At 50.1% G+C, this 19,946-nt stretch overlaps 1 protein-coding gene across 1 annotated transcript in view; it reads right to left on the bottom strand.

Moving 5' to 3' along the window:
* Positions 1 to 19,852, bottom strand: part of PKP1 (plakophilin 1) — a 47,050-nt gene extending 27,198 nt beyond the window's left edge. The window contains exons 1-2 of the mRNA XM_005426822.2: positions 19,651 to 19,852; positions 11,918 to 12,018 (exon numbers count right to left, since the gene is read on the bottom strand). Of these exons, the coding sequence (XP_005426879.1) occupies positions 11,918 to 12,018; positions 19,651 to 19,852 (303 nt within the window). The remainder of the gene's footprint in view (positions 1 to 11,917; positions 12,019 to 19,650) is intronic.
* Positions 19,853 to 19,946: the final 94 nt, after the last annotated feature.

Genomic DNA, 19,946 nt, shown 5'->3' with positions numbered 1-19,946 from the left:
ATATTAAAATGAATATTATATGTGTTGTGTTAGAAAGTAATGCTGTATTAATTCTCTTAAGTAATGTGTTAAATATAGATTTATGTTATAAAAAATGTTAAAATAGAAACGATGCTATGTAAGATACTTTTTTTAAAGAAAGGACTCGCACTGAGATAGCTGCCACAGGACACCTAAATCTTTCAGAGAAAAAGAATTTATTGCCCTCTTATCAGAAGAAATTAACTTCTTCCCGCCTCAAAGGCACTGTTAGGATTCGGAGGAAGAAGTCGATGATGACCAGACAGAGTCCTGTATTTGAACAGAATTTATGCATCATGTATGAAGTGTATGAATATGCAGCAGGCCATTGCTTTTAAGGGTCAATCCCTTGTTAATGGGTGTCCTTTTTTGGGCTCGTGCTGCCCAGAAAAAGGTACCCGGACATCCGTAACTCTTTGTATTTATTGTCTCATATTGTCCTAATTCAATTGGTCCAAATTGTTATTACTCTAATTATATGACTATTTTTTTATAACCATTTTATTACTATTAAACTTTTAATTTTAAAAACAAGTGATTGGCGTTTTGCACAGCTGCCAAACACAAACACGGCGTTAGGGCTGAGCTGGGCACGGCCAGGCCCGCCTGGCTGCCCGTCACCACTTTCCTGGGCCTCCCAAGTGTTTTCCTGCCCAAAATTGATGGGAGGTTTGTCGGAATCCAGGACATCCCTCTGGCTGCCCTTGAGGGCTTGAGCCTCTGTCAGGAGGCTCAGAAACCCTGGCACAGAGCCCAAGACCCCTGTGCCTTTGATTTTGACCCATGGAAAAAATTATCAACCTTATATGAGGAATTACAAGCCACGAAAGTTTAAGTAGAATGATAGTTAGTTTGTCACAGCGTGAAAAGTAGAATTTTGGGGTTTTTAGAATGGGGGCTTGGGGTCCCAAGATGGAGGGATTTGGGCGTGCCTTGTCCTTCTTTCTCCTTCTTCCTAGCCTCCATCTTCTGGGTGATGGTGGCACTTTTGGATTGGATTAGAGTAGGAACACACTGTCTAACATAGATGATAGGTACTGGAAAATAATTGTAAATAAAGTACAGGTAGTTTTTAGTATAAAAACACAACGCTGCCCTGAAGGCAGGCAGTGTGCCACTGACCGACCTGGTGAACAGAGCTCAGCAAGTCAGGGAAAGAATGTTATAGATAACAGAAAATAAACAACCTTGAAAACCAGAACAGAAGAATCCGGACTCCTTCTTCGGTTGCCAGGCTGGGAAAAGAGACTGACACATCTTGGGATCGGCTAGGACCACAGAGACCCCTGAGAGAGGTTATCCAACCTGCAGCCCTTACAAAGGAGCCAAACCCCACCTGGGTATCAGGGACATCCCACCTGGTATGAGGGATCAGGATGTGGGATCCAGGAGCTTTAATTAGAACTGAAAGTTGAAACGTGACCCTGGCAATAGAGAAAGTGCTTTATTCCCAACACAGAGGGTCTAACCCACCCTGCAACTACAGGACCTCACTGCATATCTCTCACCATCATGGAGCTTGATGCCCCATTCTGACCTTCCAGCAGTCCCTGCACTTATTTTTAATTTCCTTATGCTCCTTTCTTCCCCTCCCATCTATTAGTTCCTTAGAAAGGGAGTAAAGGGAGTGAAAAATTAGTAAGGAGGGATTCTTGAATCTTGTTTCTTGTGCCAAGAAACAAGTGGAGACAATGAATATCTGCTTATGAGTTACAAGGTGTGTAGTATCTGCTCAGATAATGGGATGCTCTGGGAACAATGGGGAATATACAATAAAAACTGAGATGACTAAGAAAGGAAATAAAAAAGAAAGGATAAAAGATGGTAACATAAACCATCTACAATTAGCAAAACAAAAAGATGCCTTTAGCTGCCCTGCTGTCAGTTCAAAATGCCTTCATCAGAAGTCCTCCAGATTTGCATCAAGTTTGCCACACCAGGATTGAATTCAATCTTCTGCAATGTTAAACCTTTGGGATGTCAGTGCTGGCTTGTGGGAGCCTGCAGGGTTATGTCCAAATGAGAGACAACTCATTCAGGTGTGTACTCCAGAAAGGAAAAGAAACTGTTTTAGGGCTGTTTGCCCCTCGATGCTGAGTTTGTGCTCTGAATCCCCTCAGCAGTCTGGCAAGGAGATCTCCAAGACAAACAGGGATAAAAAGAACTAAAGAATAAAACTGCCTTCCCCATCTCCCTTTGATTATCCTGGGAAAGCTCCTCCATGGTCTCCTGTTGGATCAAAGTGGTTTTTTCACATCCAACTCTAAGCAGTGGCACTTTGGGTGCTGCTTTCTGCAAAGGCCACCCAAGGGTCCCTTTGGCTGGGAGAGAAAAGTCAACACTGGCTCCTAATCATTTCCTTGGAATTGTGAAAAGCCTGTCTGGTGTAATAGTTCATGTCACTGAAAAAAACCTTTCCATATTTCCTAACCTAGAAACACTCTGTGATAGAGAAATGGGAATCCTCTGCTGGCTCACCCTGGAGTCCCTCAGCTCTGCCCTAACTCTATCCCAGCCCCAACACACTCAGCATCATTCCTGCCTCCAACACTCTGCAGAATTGTCATTATGTTAATTAATTAAGCCAAATATTTCCATTAACAAACTGATCTTCAGGAATGCAGGGAATCCTCTCAGCTGTGTCCCAGAGAGCTGCAGAGGTAACAGCTGAAACCCTCCCCAAGGGGCTCCCTGGCACCACCTGGGTGGGACTAAGCCCTTTAGTCCAGCTCTGCTGATGCCCAGATCACTGTTATTTGAGTAGTTTTCAGATTTTCAGATGAGCATCTGAACAGGTGAAGTGCTGCAAGGGGACAAAAGGGGAGCAGCTTCTCTCTGTGCCTTCTCCGGAGGACACAGAACAAACCTGGTGCTGAGTGGGGTAGGGGCAGGTTTGGAGCCTCCTGCAGAGCTCCTGGGGTTGGGAAGGTCAGGTTGCAGGTGAAGAGCCAGGGTGAGGCACATCACAGCAGAATGTGATGAGTCTTGGGGGCTCTCTGGCAGTGGGACAAGCCCTCTGCTGCCCAAGATTAAATCCAGGATCACCACATATACAGGCTCTCTGCATCCCATTGCTTGGGATGCAGCACACACACAGAAACAGCGAAGTGACCTTCCATGAAGTCATGATCTACCATATATTTCCTTCTGAGGTGATGTCATCCTCATTTCAATTTATTTTCCTGGGTTCAAAAACCCTGGGGACAGTGAGGGATGGACAGGGCTGCAGTGGGAAGGTGCAGGGTGGACTTTTTGCCCAGTGGAGCCGCTGGCAGCAGCCACAGGACAGAGAGCAGCTTGTCAGATGTGAGCCCTGCTGGTTTTCTTTATGAGTCAGTTTAAGCTGGGATTATTCTGTAGGGCTGTCAGAAGCTTGGCAGAGCTGTGGAGCCCCTGGGCATCTGCTGAAACCGAGTCAGGAAGCCTGGAAGAGGAACTCGTTGTTTATCTAAAGCTGGGATTTGCTCTGCAGTGCCCTCACTGAGGGGAGGGGGGAGTCTCTGTTTACTGAGACAGAATCACAGGTTCTCGATTTCCTCCTGGGCTTTAGAGTGGCCATAGCGTTGTCCTCCTCCTTGGCAGCCCCGAAACGGGTGAAGCTGTTTGCAAAGACACCTTTCTGCAACACAGGAGCCCTGGCTGCAAGTCCGAGCAGGTCCCAGCAGGGCGGGGGAGCCTTTTGCAAACTCATGGGAAAATCGTTCCCGTGTGATGTGAAGCTCATTACCAAAGGCAGTCCAGGACTTTTATTGCTGATTCTACCAGATGCTTGGCTGAGCCCATTTTAATCTCTTTCAAGTGGCACGGACCTAATTGGTATCTCAGAATCCCTTTTTGCAGCAGGAGCTTGATCCAACAGCTCCAGATCGATGAGGATTCTCCTGCCAGCTCCAACAGACCTCAGACCTTGAGCCTATGAATCCCTGCAGGACTGGGGCTGACCTGATCCCTTCCTGGTCCTGGCAAAGCTTCCCCATACTAAAACCTAAATCCCTGTGTTGAAATCTGACCCATCTAAGTCAGGGACTGTCACTTCTAGCACTGGAGCAAATGTGGCCAAGGGAATGGAATTCCTGCAGCCATCAGTGAGACAGGACACCCAGCGAGGAAGAAGGGAAGCACTTTGTGTCTGCAGAGATGCCATCTCTGATGGGAAAGGTGTCACACAGTCTGTGGTTTTAAGAGCTGCCTGACAACAGCTCCCAACTTCTGCTGATGCCACTCTGGGTGCAGGGAGCTCTCCCTATGCAGAAGAGCAGCAGTGAAAGGAAGAATCAATCTCTGGCCTTCAGACCTCATCAGTGCCCAGATTTCCCAATGCTGTGAATTGCATCTGCCCACTTGCATGGTGTGCCATCCACACCTCTGCCCTTTAGGAGTGTGGGGAAATGCTGGGAAAGACCAGGAAGTCCCTCTCAGTAGGCTGGAGACAGAAGGCAGTGATTCCCTCTGCACTGCAGGATCTGGGAAGCATTTTGAAGGGTTCAGGCTGTCACTGAGGCTTCCCCCCACAGGAGCTCAGGACAGCTTGGAAGGTGTCCCCTTCCATCACACAACTCCTTGCATTGCCAAGGAGCAGCCCACAAAAGTCATCCATGTCCTAGGCTCATCCTGCAGGGAGGGAGAGGATTCTCCCATCTACTCTGCTCTTCTGACACCCCACCTGGAATACTCTGCACAGTTTTCTGGTGCTCCCATCATGAGGACATGAAACTGTTGGAGCAAGTCCAGAGGAACCCACCAAGCTGATAAGGGGACTGGAGCAATTCCCCATTGGAGACAGGCTGGGACAGCTGGGAATGTTCAGCATGGAGAAAAGAAAGTTGTGTGGGGACCTCACAGCACCTTCCAGGATCTGAAGGGGCTACAGGGAAGATAGAGAGAGATGTTTCATCAATAACTGGAGTGACAAGACAAGGGGAAAGGCTTCAAACTGCCAGAGGGCTGCGTTAGATGGGATTTTGGGGAGAAATTCTTCCCAGTGAAGGTGGGGAGGTCCTGGCACAGGTGGCACAGGCTGCCCAGAGAAGCTGTGGCTGTCCCATCCCTGGAAGTGCCCAAGGCCAGGTTGGATAGGGCTTGGAGCAACCTAGGATACTGGAAGGTGTCTCTGCCTATGGCCAGGGGGAGAATGAGATGATCTTGAGGGTCCCTTCCAACCCAAACCCTTCTGCAACCCTATGATCATGTAATTCTGATTCCAGCCATTCCATCAGGCCCTGGCAGGTCCCTGCCTTTAGGCTTTAGGATGCAGGAGGATGCTCAGGTGCAGCCAGGCCACCTGGCATTCTGAATTCTAGCGTGAACTTCTCCTCCTCCCAGTGAAATGAGTGTGTCTGAGGCCAGGCCTTGGGAGTTGTTCATTCACAGTCAGACGGGGAAAGCAGGGAGGAAGGAGAGGCACTGGAGCTGAGCACTGGCAGCACTGCTGCTCCTGTCAGGCCCAGGAAGTGCTTCCCTCCCTGGCAGCAGCACAGACCTGCCTTCCGATTAATGAGCATTTGTGGATCTCCAGTTCTCAGCCTGCAGTATGTTCTTGGAGCAACAACTGGAATATCCAACATGAGACAGGTAAATAAACATCTTTAACTTATTTCAGCTGGAATAAAAGTGGTTCTAGAGAGAAAGTCAAAATGGTATTTCCCCGGCCATCAGCCATGAGTCCTTTTCTGGTTTTTTTCTTCCATAAACCCTTTTGCTTAGCAGGAAAAGTCTTGTCCTCTCCCTAGTTTCCAGAGAAGCAGAAGCACAGAGCAAGGTGCATCAGCCCAGGAATGGCACCCGGATCCAGCTCTGCCTTCCCACGTCAGAGCCCTCCCAGAGAACTGGGTGGTTCTGATTCCGCATCTGAGGACGCCATCAGTTCATTACCTGCCTGGATTTTTTTCCCTTGCAATTTGTTTGTTTCTAGAGCTGCAGACAGAGAAGTGAGGGCTCCGTATAAACACGTCAGGAGCAGGTTTCTCCCAGGCTGGAGGGCAAAGCACAGGAGATGCAACCTGAGCAGGTCCCACCCTGAGTGCTGGGTGGGGAGAGCTCCTCACGCTCCTTGCGAAACCCTCTGAGTGCTGCTCCCTCCATGGCAGGGAGAAAAATTGCAAAACCAGCAAATACATTGTTTATCTATTTCTGAAATGCTCCTTCCCACCTCTCCCAGGAGAGAGCTGCCTTTCCCTATGATTTTTCATCTCTTTTTTCTCATTCAGCTGAGATTTAGGTCTTGCTGGCTCCGTTTGCTCTGGCCAAGGAAGGCAGTGTCCAGCTTGCTGTTCCAAAGCCTAAAGCCTCATGCAAACCTCCCAGGGACACCAGGCTCTGACCAAGCAATGATGTGCAGTGGCTCTAAATCTTTGTTTTCTCTGGCAAGATTATCCAAACCACTCTCTTTTGGGGTTCTTTTAAGCTTGGATGCATTGTCACAACAGACAATAAATTTTGACCTGAAATCCTTATGGAACAAAGCTCCCACTGACAATGAGAGGTTTTGTCCAAAGAGGCAAAGGCAGGGACAACAGTGACCACCTCTTGTTCAGGTAATGCTCTTCAGAGACAAAGCTCTGACACTTCATCCCACAGAGGAGTTTTGGTTAAAATTATTCCTACAGTCCCCAGTGCAGAGGGATCACCCTTGTGTGTTTCTCATTAGTGCCATAACGGATGTAATTACTACAGATAATTGCTTTAATCCAGTACCACCAGACCAGCCAAATATTCCTTGGTCTGGGAGCACAGCTGCTCCTAGAACTAAAGTAACACCTGGGCCTCCCCTGGAAGAGACACACTGAGGGGCTGGAGCTTGTCCAGGTAAGGGAAGGGAGCTGTGGAAGGGTCTGGAGCACCAGGAGGGGCTGAGGGAGCTGGGAAAGGGGCTCAGCCTGGAGAAAAGGAGGCTCAGGGGGGCCCTTGTGGCTCTGCACAGCTCCTGACAGGAGGGGACAGCCTGGGGGGGGTCGGGCTCTGCTCCCAAGGATCAGGGACAGGACAAGAGGAAATGGCATCAAGTTGTGCCAGGGGAGTTCCAGGCGGGACATCAGGAGGAATTTCTCCATGGAAATGGTTGTTAAACATTGGAATGGTCAGCCCAGGGCAGCGGTGTGGTCACTGTCCCTGGAGGTGTTCAAGAAATGACTGGACCCTGCACTCAGTGATGGGTCAAAGGTTGGACTGGATGATCTCAGAGGTCTTGTCCAACCTCAGTGATCCCGTGATTCTGTGAAAGCCCCAGTTCAGCTCTGTGGGGATAAGGATCTGTTGGAGACAGGACACATCTGAGATTCCCTCCCCAGCACATCCAGGGTTTGTTTGCCCTCGGTGGGGGCAGTGCTGGGGGGACACACTGGAGACATCCACATCATGTGGGAGTTTCCTTCTTGTGGAAGCAGCAGCATGGAGAGTAGGTAGGCTCTGTACCTTGTCCTGGTCCTGCCTCATCCTGGTCATGCTGTGGGACCTGACTCCCTGTCAGCAACGGACCTGCCAACCCAGCAGACCCAGGCAAGAGTTGGGTGGGAACTGAGCCTCAGAGGTCTTTGCTGGTGGAACCCCACATGCTGCCCTCCATGTGTTTAGGATTTGGTTGTGCCTCTCCAAAGCTGTACCTGCAGTTGGGGCGAGCACCAAAGTCCCTGCAACCCATGGACCCATGTGGCAGTGGCTTTGCAACGCTGCTGGAGAGACTCCATTTCTGGGGTGAACTGAGCTGTCAGAGACAAGGGTGTGGCTCATGCTGAGGCTTCTGCCATGACTGCACTGCTCTAGGTGTTCAGTTCAGCTTCCTTAACCCTCCCCCGGGTTTGTCAGGGAAAATCGTGGTCACCACTGCCCCTCCTGTGGGACCTGAGGTGTGGCTCACACCAGGACACAGTTCCTGGGGCTGGAGGGCTTTGGGAACTGCTGGCCACTCACAGCTCACAGTGGCAGTAGGGTGACAAATATTGCTAAGGCTCCACAGCACCTGGGTTGAGGTATCACCCTGACACAGAGGGGTTTGCAGGCACAGATCCTCCTGTTACTGCATCCCAGTGTGATATCTGAGCAAAGGAATTCCCAAAGGAATTCTCATCCTTGAAAGCTGTGCCAGCCCCTGACACATGAGGCAAGGAAATGCTGTAGCCAGGAGCAAACCCACTGCCCTCCAAGTGCCTCCTGGAGAGGCCCCACTGGCTCAGTGTTCCTTGGACTGGCAGTGAGAAGGCGCTCACTGGGGACAGTGATGCTGCAAACAAGGCAGCCCACAAGGGGAATTAGCAGAAAAGAATGTAATTTGTAATAATGGGTGAATTGGAGAATTTAATCCAAAGTGTTAGAAACAAAGAATTATGGAATCATTAAATTAGAAAAGCCCTCTAAGATTAAAGAGTCCAATCATTAACCCAACACTGCCACATTCACCCTAAACCACGTCCTCAAGAGCCACATCCACAAGTTGCTGAACACTACTAGGGCTGGGGACTCCACCACTGCCCTGGGCAGCCTGTTCCAAACTGACTGATCCAGAAAGAGCTCTGTCTCCAGATCCATCATTTCCCTTACTCTAATATTTGAACATCAGTCTCACAAGATGGGGAAGAAAACACAGAAGTGAAAAGTTTCCATTTCCAGGAAGACACAAAACAAGACAAAAGGAGGGAGTTGGGGATAGCAGCTTTTAAGAGCTGTGGGTGGGAGAGGACACCTTTAGTGTCACCATCTGAGGCAGTGCCTTAGATCAGGGCACTGCAGTGTCTCAGGTGCAGGTGCTGTGGAGCAACATTCTGGAAATGGATTTCCCACTGCACCTTTGTAACTCCAGGGGGACTGGGAGGCAGTTATTCCCCTGAATATTACACTGGGTCACTTCCCTGGAGTATCTGAGTTTGCCTGTGCACCTCAAAGGACTTTGCCACTTTTCAGACACATTCACAGCACCAGCTCCAGCTGGAAATAAGTCCAGCAATTTTGCCTTCAAAAATAGATTTGCTTTATCTTTTGTTTCACATCTCACAACCCAGGAATTACAAACAGGAAACATTTTTTAGGAAGCCCAGAACCTGCACAGACTTCAAACAGCTCTGTAGACAAAAGCTGAAGTTATCCCAAGCTGGAGGCTGGTGGCGGATGTGTGGAACCTTTAATACTGTCTGGAAAAAGCAGAACGGAGGAGGCTGCTCAGTGTGGTTGTGGAGTCTGGTGTCTGTTGAGCTCCTTAAGCACATTTAGGTTTGAGGTTATGTGTTCCAAAGTGCCAGTGGCCCCTGGGACTGCTTGCAGTCATCTCCCTGTGCACTCATCTCCCTGCTCCATCCAGCTCCAGTGGCAGGAGATAGGGATCCAGAGGGGCTGATTCATCCTGACCTGACAGATCTCCCAGGTGGAGGAGATGAATCACTGCCCCTACCTCTGTCTTTGTTGGCCAGGGGAGGAGTCAGACAACTTGTCAGGACTAAATGGCTGATTCTCAGATAGACTCAGGTAAGACAAAGTTTACTGTGAATCCTTCACAGGTCCCAGTCCTTTTTGCTGAAGTAACACAGATCCTGAAGACCTTTATCAAAAATATTTAGAATTAAAGACTTGCATGACACTTAAATTTGGGGAAAGACCTTCCCTCCTCAGTAAGTGCAGAGGAGTCTCTCAGAGAACAGACAGAGCTGCCTAAATCCCTGGTGAGCCTGAAGGGACTGAACTGTTGCGTCCACGGGACTCTGGTGTCTAATGGAGGTCCTGAACTTTATCACCCTCATCAGCACCTTCCAGCTGTTCCCCAGAACACAAACACTGCTGACTGAAACCCCCTGCAGCCAGTAGCATGCCCACCTACCCAGCATTCGTCCTGTTGCCATAATGATTGGGAACAAGATCAGGAACTAACAACAGGAAACAATAACCCTCACACCAGCACCAGGAGCTGCAGCGGCACCTTACCAGCATGAGCAGAGTCAGGCCTTGGCTTCCTCCATCTTTAACAAAAACCCATCTACAAAGCCTTAGAATGGCTAAACAGAGCAATTTTGCTTGGACAAAGCACAGCAAACTCTATTCAGGAATCACAATAGGCAAACAGCAACATATCATCAAAACAAAACATCCCAATTGTTTGAGTCGTGAAGCTCAGATGCTCCACCTCTGCCTCAGGAACTGCCTCAGTTGCACTTTTCTAGTGGCCACAAAACCCCTGCCTGGTTACCATGGCTGGACCCTCTGCAGGGCTCCACCACTGTCTTAGGGATAGAGACAGGACACATGGATGGACGGATCTGTGCTCTAACCCATTACAGAATCCCAGAATGCTAGAATGGTTTGGGTTGGAAGGACACTCAAAGCTCATCTCATTCCACCGTGCCAAGGGCAGGGACACCTTCTACAGCCCAGGTGGCTCCAAGCCCCGCCCAACCTGACCTTGGACACTTCCAGGCATGGGGCAGCCACAGCTGCTCTGGGCAACCTGTGCCCAGGCCTCACCTCTCTCACAGGGAAGAATTTCTTCCATTCCTCTCAGGGAAGAAAATCCCATCTAACTCTGCCCTCTGGCAGTTTGAAGCCATTCCCCCTTGTCCTGTCACTCTATCCCTTGAAATAATCTCTCTTCATCTTTCCTGTAGCTCCTTCAGGTAGTGCAAGGCCACGGTAGGGTCACTCCAAAGCTTCTCTTCTCCAAGCTGAACAATCCCAACTCTCACAGTATTTCCTCACAGCAGAATTCTCCATCCCCCAATCCACTTGGTGCCTCCTCTGAACAAACTTTTCCCATCTGGGGACAGGAGCCCCTCTGGGTGGGATTTAACCAGCACAGGAAGGGACACTGAAATGGGCCAACAGGCTGGAAATAAACATTTCGGAGATTCTCCACTGCTCCCAGTTTTCCTACTGAACACCCAGTGATGCAAACTCAGCAAGTGACACCACTGCCTCGATGCCATCATGCTACAACAAGGCCATTAGGAAAGACCCAGGTAAATCCTTCTGAAGCTGAGGAATGCTGGTGCTTTGAGCAAGCAGAGGATCTGGCAACCACCAGGAAAAGCTGCAGCTCTGTCTGTGTGTTTGGAGCCACCAAAACCTTTCCTGGTTCAAACCTTTGATGGCTGACATGGAGCTGCTTTACAGTTCCAGGGTTGTTGAAAGGAGTCCTTTGCTTTTCTCATATTCAAATCCCAGATCTGTGAATTGCTCCTTTCTACTTTAGAGCTGATGAAAAGCAGGGAACAGCAGAACACAGGCCTGAAATGGAGGGGCAACATGAGCACAAGTTGTCCCAGTGGACTCTGGAGCTGTTTGGAGTGATTCCCTGTGTACCAGGGGTCTGTCCCCAAGGACCAGGAGCTCTGTGGGATGTCCAGACTCACACTGCACAAAGACAGGTACCATCTCACCTGTGCTTTTTCTGGAAATCTACAATAATTTTTTTGGAAATCACTGTGGAAGAACTGGACCCACGTTTTTGCAAGCACAGAGAATATCTCTGAAGGGTCTGCAGTAGCACTGAGGCTGGGAACAGCACAGCAGTTCTAATGCAAATCCCCTGATCCACATTCCCCAGCCACATTCATGTCATTCACAGCCATGTTTTGGTGCACAGGAACAAAGATGGGAACCCCTGGATATGCTCCAGACTTGAACTGAGCTGTGATAGTCTGAAACCAACCCGGATCCCTCAGGCAGCTTCCAAATTCTTGTGCCATTGGATACCAACCCAGAGATGCAAACTAAATCTTGTTCACTCTAAAATCCCCACGTAAAGCAGCTGTGGGGCCCTCAATCCTCCTCCTCCACTGCACTGAATTCCCTTCTAGGAGAGCGAGGATCCCTCTCAGGTGAGTTTCTGAAGCACTGTGACCTCCCTAGGTAACTGTGAGATTTTCTTCCCGTCCAGGGGACCTCAGACCATGCCACAATCCCAGATCAAGGAGTGTCTTACCGGGTATCCCCAGTTGCTGTTCCCTGTCTGGGTTTTGGCGTAGTAGCTGCCCCGGGATGTCCCGTAGCCATAGCCATCAGCTAAACCATCATACATGGAACCTGCAAATGGAAAAGGCACAGTCAGCATGAGAAAACATTCCCAAGAGAAAGGATTCCCAGCAGGTCCCTTTCAGAGCACAAAGCTTTTTTTAACAGCAAGATTAGTTATGGAAAAGTGACAGTTATAAACCTCAACAGAACATAGGGAACACAGGCAGGAAGGGGAGCCCTTGTCACGGCTGGGACCTCCAGCCCTCACACCACAGACCCCCCCAGGGCTCCCCAGGGTTTGCAGCACAAAAGACCAAGTGCCATAAAACCTAAAGCAAAGGAGCAGAAAAGGTCAGAGTCAGGGACAGTGTCTGACATCATGGAATCACAGAATGGTTTGGGTTGGACCTCAAAGCTCATCTAGCTCCACCCTTGCCATGGCAGGGACACCTCCCACTATCTTAGGTTGCTCCAAGCTCTGTCCAACCTGGCCTTGGGCACTCCCAGGGATGGGGCAGCCACAGCTGCTCTGGGCACCCTGTGCCAGGGCCTGCCCACCCTCACAGCACGGAATTATTTTCCAACATCCCATCTAACTCTCCCCTGTGACAGTGGGAAGCCAATCCCCCTTGTCCTGTCCCTCCAGGCCCTTGTAATAATCTCTCTCCATGTTTTCTGTCAGCTCCTTCAGGTACTGGAAGGGCACAATTAGGTCAAAGCTTCTGTTCTCTAGGGCTGAATAATCCCAGTTCTCTCAGCCTTTCCTCACAGGCAAGTAGTTCCTTTCCTCTGATCAACTTGGTGGCCTCCTAGTTGTAGTATGAGAGGAACCTGATGATATTTTGTACTACATGTCCCAGAATGTCTGGCCATAGAAGACTTGTAGTAAATCGAATTTCTCTCTCTGAAGGCAAAACCTACCCCTGACCCTTTCACCAGTTCACTCCATGTCTGAATCCTAACAATCCCATCAGCATGAACAGCCTGAGCAAGGCTTGCTAAAATCAATCAATGGTCACTAACAAACACCATGGATAAAGGATGATCCAATCTATTTAACACCTGGGGATCTAAAACAATCAAACACTACAAAACCTTATTGCACTCTTGGAATTTCAGTCTTGTCTCTAAAAGATCACTTTGTGTGTCTCTACTTTCTTTTCCTGAAAATGTATAGAGCTCCATCATTATTTTTGGGATGCTAGAGGAATAAATGAGACTGGATCTCAGACATGTTTTTTTAAGATTCAAATATCTTGGAGGAGGAACCCATCAGCCATTTTTTCTGTTTCTCAGTGCTTTAACCAGAGTTTGGATCTACCTACCCCAGTCCTTCCAAGAGCTCCCCCAGCAGTCTCTGACACTGCAACTTTTGGATCCCTCCTAAAAGTATTTTATTCAATGCCACGTTCATGACTACAAGACAAATGAAGTGAATCATTCTCTTTCCAGAATGGAATTCCCTTAACCCCCTCTGGATGGTCCAAAAGAGTTTAGGGTGATTTCAGTTTCGTTTTCAGAAGTGCTCAATAATTGTGGCATCTCAGGTCCCGTTATGAGGAAGTGCAAACCCTACACTCCAATTAACTTCCAGGGGAAGCTCTGAATGTCTAACAAAGTACAAAATCAGGACTTACCTGTCCTAACTTATGCACCTAAACTGGTGGGTAATGTCAGAAATATCCTAATCTCTGTGATTGTTTGATAAGACTCATCTCTGAGATAAACTGGATAAGCTCGACCACAAAGGCCCCGGAGCCACTCAGGTCTCCTCCAGCCACTGATCCTTGGAATAAACTTTATTTATTGCCCTGCCTGAGGCACCCAGAACCTGTTATGGTGATTTGGTTTGTGGCTAAAAATTCTTGCATTTTCTCAGGAAGATGATTCGTGTGGATGTGGTGTAAATAATGAGATTTGCTTTCTATTGTCAGCAGGACTGCACCTGGAGAACATCCCTGGATGGAGAACAGGCAACAGCCAGCTCGGCTCCCAGCCTGTGCAGGAAACCATAGGAGTTCCTTTTCCATAGTCTGGAGACTTGGTGGGCACTGGTCCTCACCCAGATCTCCCCAGCCCCAAGCGCTTCATGCACATAAAGCTGCACAGCACTTGCTGATAAGACAAAGAAGTGGCCATGGAAATGCAACGGGAGATTCAGCCATGTCCTTCACCTTGTGCTCCCTCTCCACCCTGGGATTTCCTTTCAATTCCACATCAGGACATCAGTGTTGGGCCTCAGCAGCAGCAAGGCAGTGATGAAAGCGGTGAGTTTGGGCCAGGTGATTCCTCAGGACACAGAGTTATCTGATAACCATAATTCTGAGCACAAAGGTAAAGCCATTCCATGATAAATTCCTGGGAATTCCTTCTTCAAATCTGCCTCTTGTTCTCTGTAAACATTCTGTAACTGTAGGTGTGAGCACCTGGACCATTTTCCTGAGTGAGCAGCTGTAAAAAGGGGTTCTGTGCCTGACTTACAGGTCCCTCTGACCAGTCCTGCCTGGGGACCACACTTTTCCTTTTCCTTTCAGGATCTGTTCCTGCCATGCACTCCAGACTTTGGGGTTAGAGCAAGGAGATATCCAAAATAAGCCAGTTGAGGCACATCTGTAACTTTCTTCATAAATTCACTGTTATGTGGCCAAATTCAGGAGATCAGGCAGTTGGTTCAAGTTTATGTTCCCCAGCAAGGAAGGGTTACCTTCACCTCCCAGAACTTGTACATAAGAGCTTATAAACACAGAATTATACAGAATGTCAAACATTCAAGGCATTTTGAAGTCACCCTGCTGGCTGGAGAAGATGTTTCTCCTGCCACCACTCAACTGGGATTTATTGCTTGGAGAGCTCAGTATTGAGACCAGGAAGAACCTGGGGATTTTCTGGTGGAGGTGGCTGAAGAAAACCTGATCTTTGTGCAGGTTTGAACATTTCTCTGCTTGGTTCACCTTGACAGACAGCTTGACAGCCAGTATCCCCAGCCCTCAGGAACAGGAAGGAGATCCCTCTTTTCAAACACCTCAAGAGTAAAGACCACACAACCCGGTCACAGGTCCTTGGAATTTGGGATAAACCCAGGCAATCACAAAAGACCATACGGGCCAGGGTGGAAATGCTCTTAGTAGGAGGTGCCCCCCTCGTGCTTTTTTCTGGCTGTGTCCACAGGTCTGTGTCCCAGCTGCTGTTACCCAAGCAGCTGTTTAGGTCCCTGAAAGGCCCATGTGCACTTGGGCAAACACACAGAGTCAGTAACACAGAGCCAGGGAATCACAGAACCACTGAGGTTGGAAAAGATCTCTAAGATCAAGAAGTCCAACCATTCCCCCAGCACTGCCATGTTCACCACTAACCCATGTCCAAAGTGCCACATCCACACATCTTTTGAACACTCCCAGGGATGGTGACCCCACCAATGCCCTGGGCAGTTGTGGCAGGACCTGACCACCCTTTCCATGAAAAAATTTTCCCCCAAATACAACCTGAACCTCCCCTGGCCCAGCCTGAGGCTGTTCCCTCTCCTCCTATCCCTGTTCCCTGGGAGCAGACTCCAACCCCCCCCAGGCTATCCCCTCCTGTCAGGAGTTGTGCAAAGCCAGAAGCCTCCTTTCCTCCAGGCTGAGCCCCTTTCCTAGCTCCCTCAGCTTTTCCTCATGACAGAGGACCCTCAACAGCTGGGACAGAGTTGGAAAGATGCGGCAGAACCACACAGATGAGGTGCAGCCTCTCAGTGACCATGTGGGCAGAAAACAATTCTGAAGGCCGCTGAGATTTCCCCCTCCCCAAATTATCATTCCCCCATGACATCACCTTTAAAACTTAGACACTTTAAAATCTCTTTTATCTTCAGTGGGACAATTCATGAGGGTAAAATTCAATTACAGCAGATAAGAAGTGCAAAACCTTGCGGTGCATCTCTGTAAGCCCCCCTACACTGCTCCCACTGCCCTCATCCCCTTCTCCATCCCAGTTATCCATTATTGCAGAGCAAACTGAGGCTGCCATGGACCCCAGTGTAGCTGTTCTTGATGAGTTATTTCCTTTCCCCAAAGGCAGCTCTCCTCTCTTGCAGCTGGCACTGCTGGCACGAGGAGAGCTGTGCTCCAAGTGCCATTTTCCCAAAGCCAGCCGGACACACAGAGCCAATGTGGAGATTGTGGAAAAGGATTCTCTTAATAAATATTAATCTGTGGCAGGGAAAGGCAAGACAAGAACCAGTCACTGGCAGTGCAGGCTAGGCAAGTTAAATCATAAACTATGCACAGCTTTAAACAATAAGGATGATTAAACATAGGAAAAACACAGGGAGAGCAGAGGCCTGTGGGAGGCACAAAGCAAAGCCTGGGTGCCTTCTAGGAGAGAAGTGTCAGTGAAATCCCAGACATGGAGATTCCTGCAGGAATGACAAAACTCCAGTTCTGCCTTCTGCCCTATGAACTAATGAGGATTTTTTGTATCCCAATAATCTAAGATTTGTGGAAGAGTTGAACCTTTCAGTAAATCATCTCACGCTGGGGGAAGTTACAGAAGTCTTCAAAAGACTTTTTATCCCCCAAATCTCATCTTCCCTTCACATCAGTGTCCTGATCCCCACCAAAGCCAGATGGGGTTCCATCAGACCTTGGTGGAATTACTCTCCTCTTAGCCACAGCCAGCACAGAAACTTCTCAATCCCAGCTCAGCCATAGGACAGTTGGATCTGACACTCCTTGGGTGTCTCTTCAGTGACAAACCACTGGCAGAACTTTCCTTTAGCCAGAGGACTTTGCAGAACAGAGCTGATGGCTACAAGGAGCTGGTTCAGCTTGGCCTGGCCTTTTCCTCTGCCATGCTACTGAAACTAATTTTCCCTGGAAATGTGCATTACTCACAAGTTCAGGGGGAGCCATCTAGTTTGGTATTGCCATGGGGAGAAGGACAGATAAGCCCCAGAGCAGAGCCCACAGACCCAATCCCCAAGGAGGACAGCCTCCACACATCCCAGACTCCAAAGCCACCCTTGGGAACAGCTGTAGCTGCTGTGCTGAACCAACCCCCACTGGGCTCAGGAGTGTTCTGCTGGCAGCAGTTTTCTGCCCACTGTCCCACCCCAGTGCACACCAGTTTGAGCCCACATAGGCCACCTTGCCCTAGGGGACACCAGATCTCCAAAGTGGCCACAAGACCTTGACCTGCTGGACTCCAAAGCACCAACTCATTTACGGTTCCATCAATCACTGGGATAGTGAGGGAGTGTGTGCTCCCCCTTAAAGGAACTCCAGTGGTGGGATACAACACCCGCACCCTGCTGTGTGCGTGAGGGTTCCATGTCCATATTCCCCATCCTACACACCCCAGGACACGGTTCCTGTAGGTGGAGGAAGCTCTGGGCCCTGCTCCAACTCCAGCTCAAACCACAGCTCCAAACACAGCAACAAACCTGGACCTGGCCCAACAGCTGCCCAGCCCCACTCTGGGACTGTCTGGGAGCAGAAGGAACAAAGCACTCGGGCACTTGTCAGGGGGCTTTGGGAATTCCCCAGCTTGTGCTGCCTCTGAGGAGCATCCCTGAGAAACCCCAGGGGATGTAGGGAGTTAAAGTTGGATGAGGGTTTGGACAGGCAGAATCCATGCTTAACAGACCCACATAGCCTCTTTGTAGGAAAAGCTAATTTTTCTCATCAGGGCTGCCCACCTGATCTTTGGGCAAGAGCAGTAAAACCCAACACCTGAAAGCTGAGCCTGACCCACTCCAACACCAAGCAGGAGACAGCCCTGGGAACAAACAGCAACTTCTCACCCTTCTGGGATTCCATCCAGGAATGCACTGGGATGAATCAGCCCCCAGCACCTTTGCTTGCCAACCACCCCTGGTGGGAACGAGGGGAGGGGGGCCTGGGCCCTGTACTTGGAGGCAACTCCTGGGAGTGGGATGTGACTCAGCTTCCCTGGGACACAGAAACCAAAGCTGCACATCTCCACGCAATTCCCATTCCCAGACATTCCCCAAAGTGTCTGGAGGAGGGGTTTAGCTTGTTGAGCAGAAACTGGCAATTTGGGAATGTGCTATATTTTTTTTTCCTTTCCCAGAGGTTTCACCTGGGCTCCTCTCCAAGCTGGATAATCCCCCTCTGCCTCCCTTCCTTCCTGCCTGTGGATCACTCTGCCTATTTCCCTGTCCATCCAGAGCCCCTCAGTTCATCATGCTATTTATTTTATTTTGTCAGGTCTGTCACTGTAACACCTTAAGGGGTTTATTTACCCTCTGGAAGTGGGAGGAGATTCTCATCTTCCACTTTGGTGGCAGAGGAAAGCTCTCCTTGCCCCAGACCCCCCTAACCTGTTGGAGCCTGTGTTGACAAAAACAGAGGAAGCAGGGATTTGTTCCTGGCACAGCCCACCTGCCCTAGCTTCAGAGATGCTCCATTCCCTGTGTTCCAGCAACTTCAATTGCCAGAGCAGGGATGGCTCCCGAGGAAGCACCACCTCCACACTCCCTCCAGCAGCCTACAGCCCACCCAGCTTCTCTTGCTAATCCAGCCTCAAACATGTCTCTGGACCATGGCAGCTCACCAGCACAGGATTCAGCCTCACAATGCAGCTGGGAAGAGCTGCTGAACAAGGCACAGCTCCCAGAGGAGGTATTGGAGCCTGGCCCAGCTCACCCAGGGCCCCCCTCCATGCTGCTCACTCCAGACTCAGCTGAATGCTCAGTCCCAGCTCCAGCACCCCAATGGTCCCCAAAGCCTCCGGATTTACTCTCCCTGGTGGACTCAGCCAGGCCAGAGCTCTGTGGCTGCTGGAAAAAGCACTTCCAAGAGCCAGAAGGTTTTGCACAGAAGTTGTCACAACCCTCTGGGTTTGCAGCTTCCAGCTGGGGAACCCTGGGCTTTAGCTCCAGATCAGCTTTCTCCAGACACAAGGATGGCAGAGAGAACCATTTGCCAAGCCTTGATCCAAAGAGGAGGGTGTTCCAGTGGGACACCTGGCTGCAGGACTCAGCTGCTTGTTTCTATGGCACACACACAGTGCACAGAGGTGGAGCGGCCGCCTGGACCTCAACACAGGCAAAGTGGAGGGGGCTATGAAACACCCCCAGCAACCAACACCAGGGACACTTCTCTCAACTCATCTCCTTCCTACCACTCCCATCAGGGTCCCAGAGACTCCACACTTCTCAGCCTGTAAATGGGAGAGATGTGTTGGGAGTTCCAGAGGTGAATCCTGAGCTGAGGTTTGTGTCCTGTGTGTGGCCACAGCCTCCTGCTCTGCACCTGCCCCGCGCTCAGGAGCAGCAGAGCCCCAGCCCCAGCCCACGGCAGGGTGGAGGAAGAGCACTGTCAGCTTTGCCATCCACAGGAGGGGGTGGTGGGGAATTCCAGCCATGGGGGCACTTGCAGAGGAAGGATTTGCAAAACCAGACAGTTACTCCAGCTTTAGAGCCAGGGAAAAATTGGTTATAGTACACACTGAAACTTCCAAGTGCCTCAGGGATGTGGAGCAGAGCAGCACTCCCAGGGATCAGCTCCAGCCAGGAAGGAGTTGACGCTTCCAGCTCTGTGTCTTGTCCTAAACCCTTCCAACCAGTGCAGGAGATCTTGGCACCACCTGCCTGAGGCGAGCCAGGAGAGAAGCAAAGCAATCTGTGCCCCCTCCACAAACCCCACCAAAGCACCCCGAGCACCAGCCCTGCCCTGAGGCTCCCTCATTGCGGGACTTTACCTCGGTTTGAGTGGCCCACGCTTGACGACACCGACGACTTTTGCTTCTGCCTCTTGACCGTCATCATCACCTGCTCCTGGACGCGCTGCTTGCCCGTGCCCTTGGTTTTTAGCTTGTGGTCCGAGGGCAGGGCCAGCGTGGAGCTGGCCTGGTCCTGGAAGCACTCGTAGGCCAGCGCCGTTTTCAGCGGGGAGTGGAGCATGGCTGGAGGCCGCGGGCGCGGGGCTGCACTCGGCTCGCACGGACAACACGGGGCCACCGAACACGGGCTGTGCTGGGCTTAGTCCCCCGAAGCC

This window comes from Geospiza fortis, unplaced genomic scaffold, assembly GCF_000277835.1.
Source record: "Geospiza fortis unplaced genomic scaffold, GeoFor_1.0 scaffold26, whole genome shotgun sequence".
Lineage (NCBI taxonomy): Eukaryota > Metazoa > Chordata > Aves > Passeriformes > Thraupidae > Geospiza > Geospiza fortis.
Note: the sequence above shows the minus strand (reverse complement) of the source record. Positions and strands in the feature narration are given on the sequence as shown.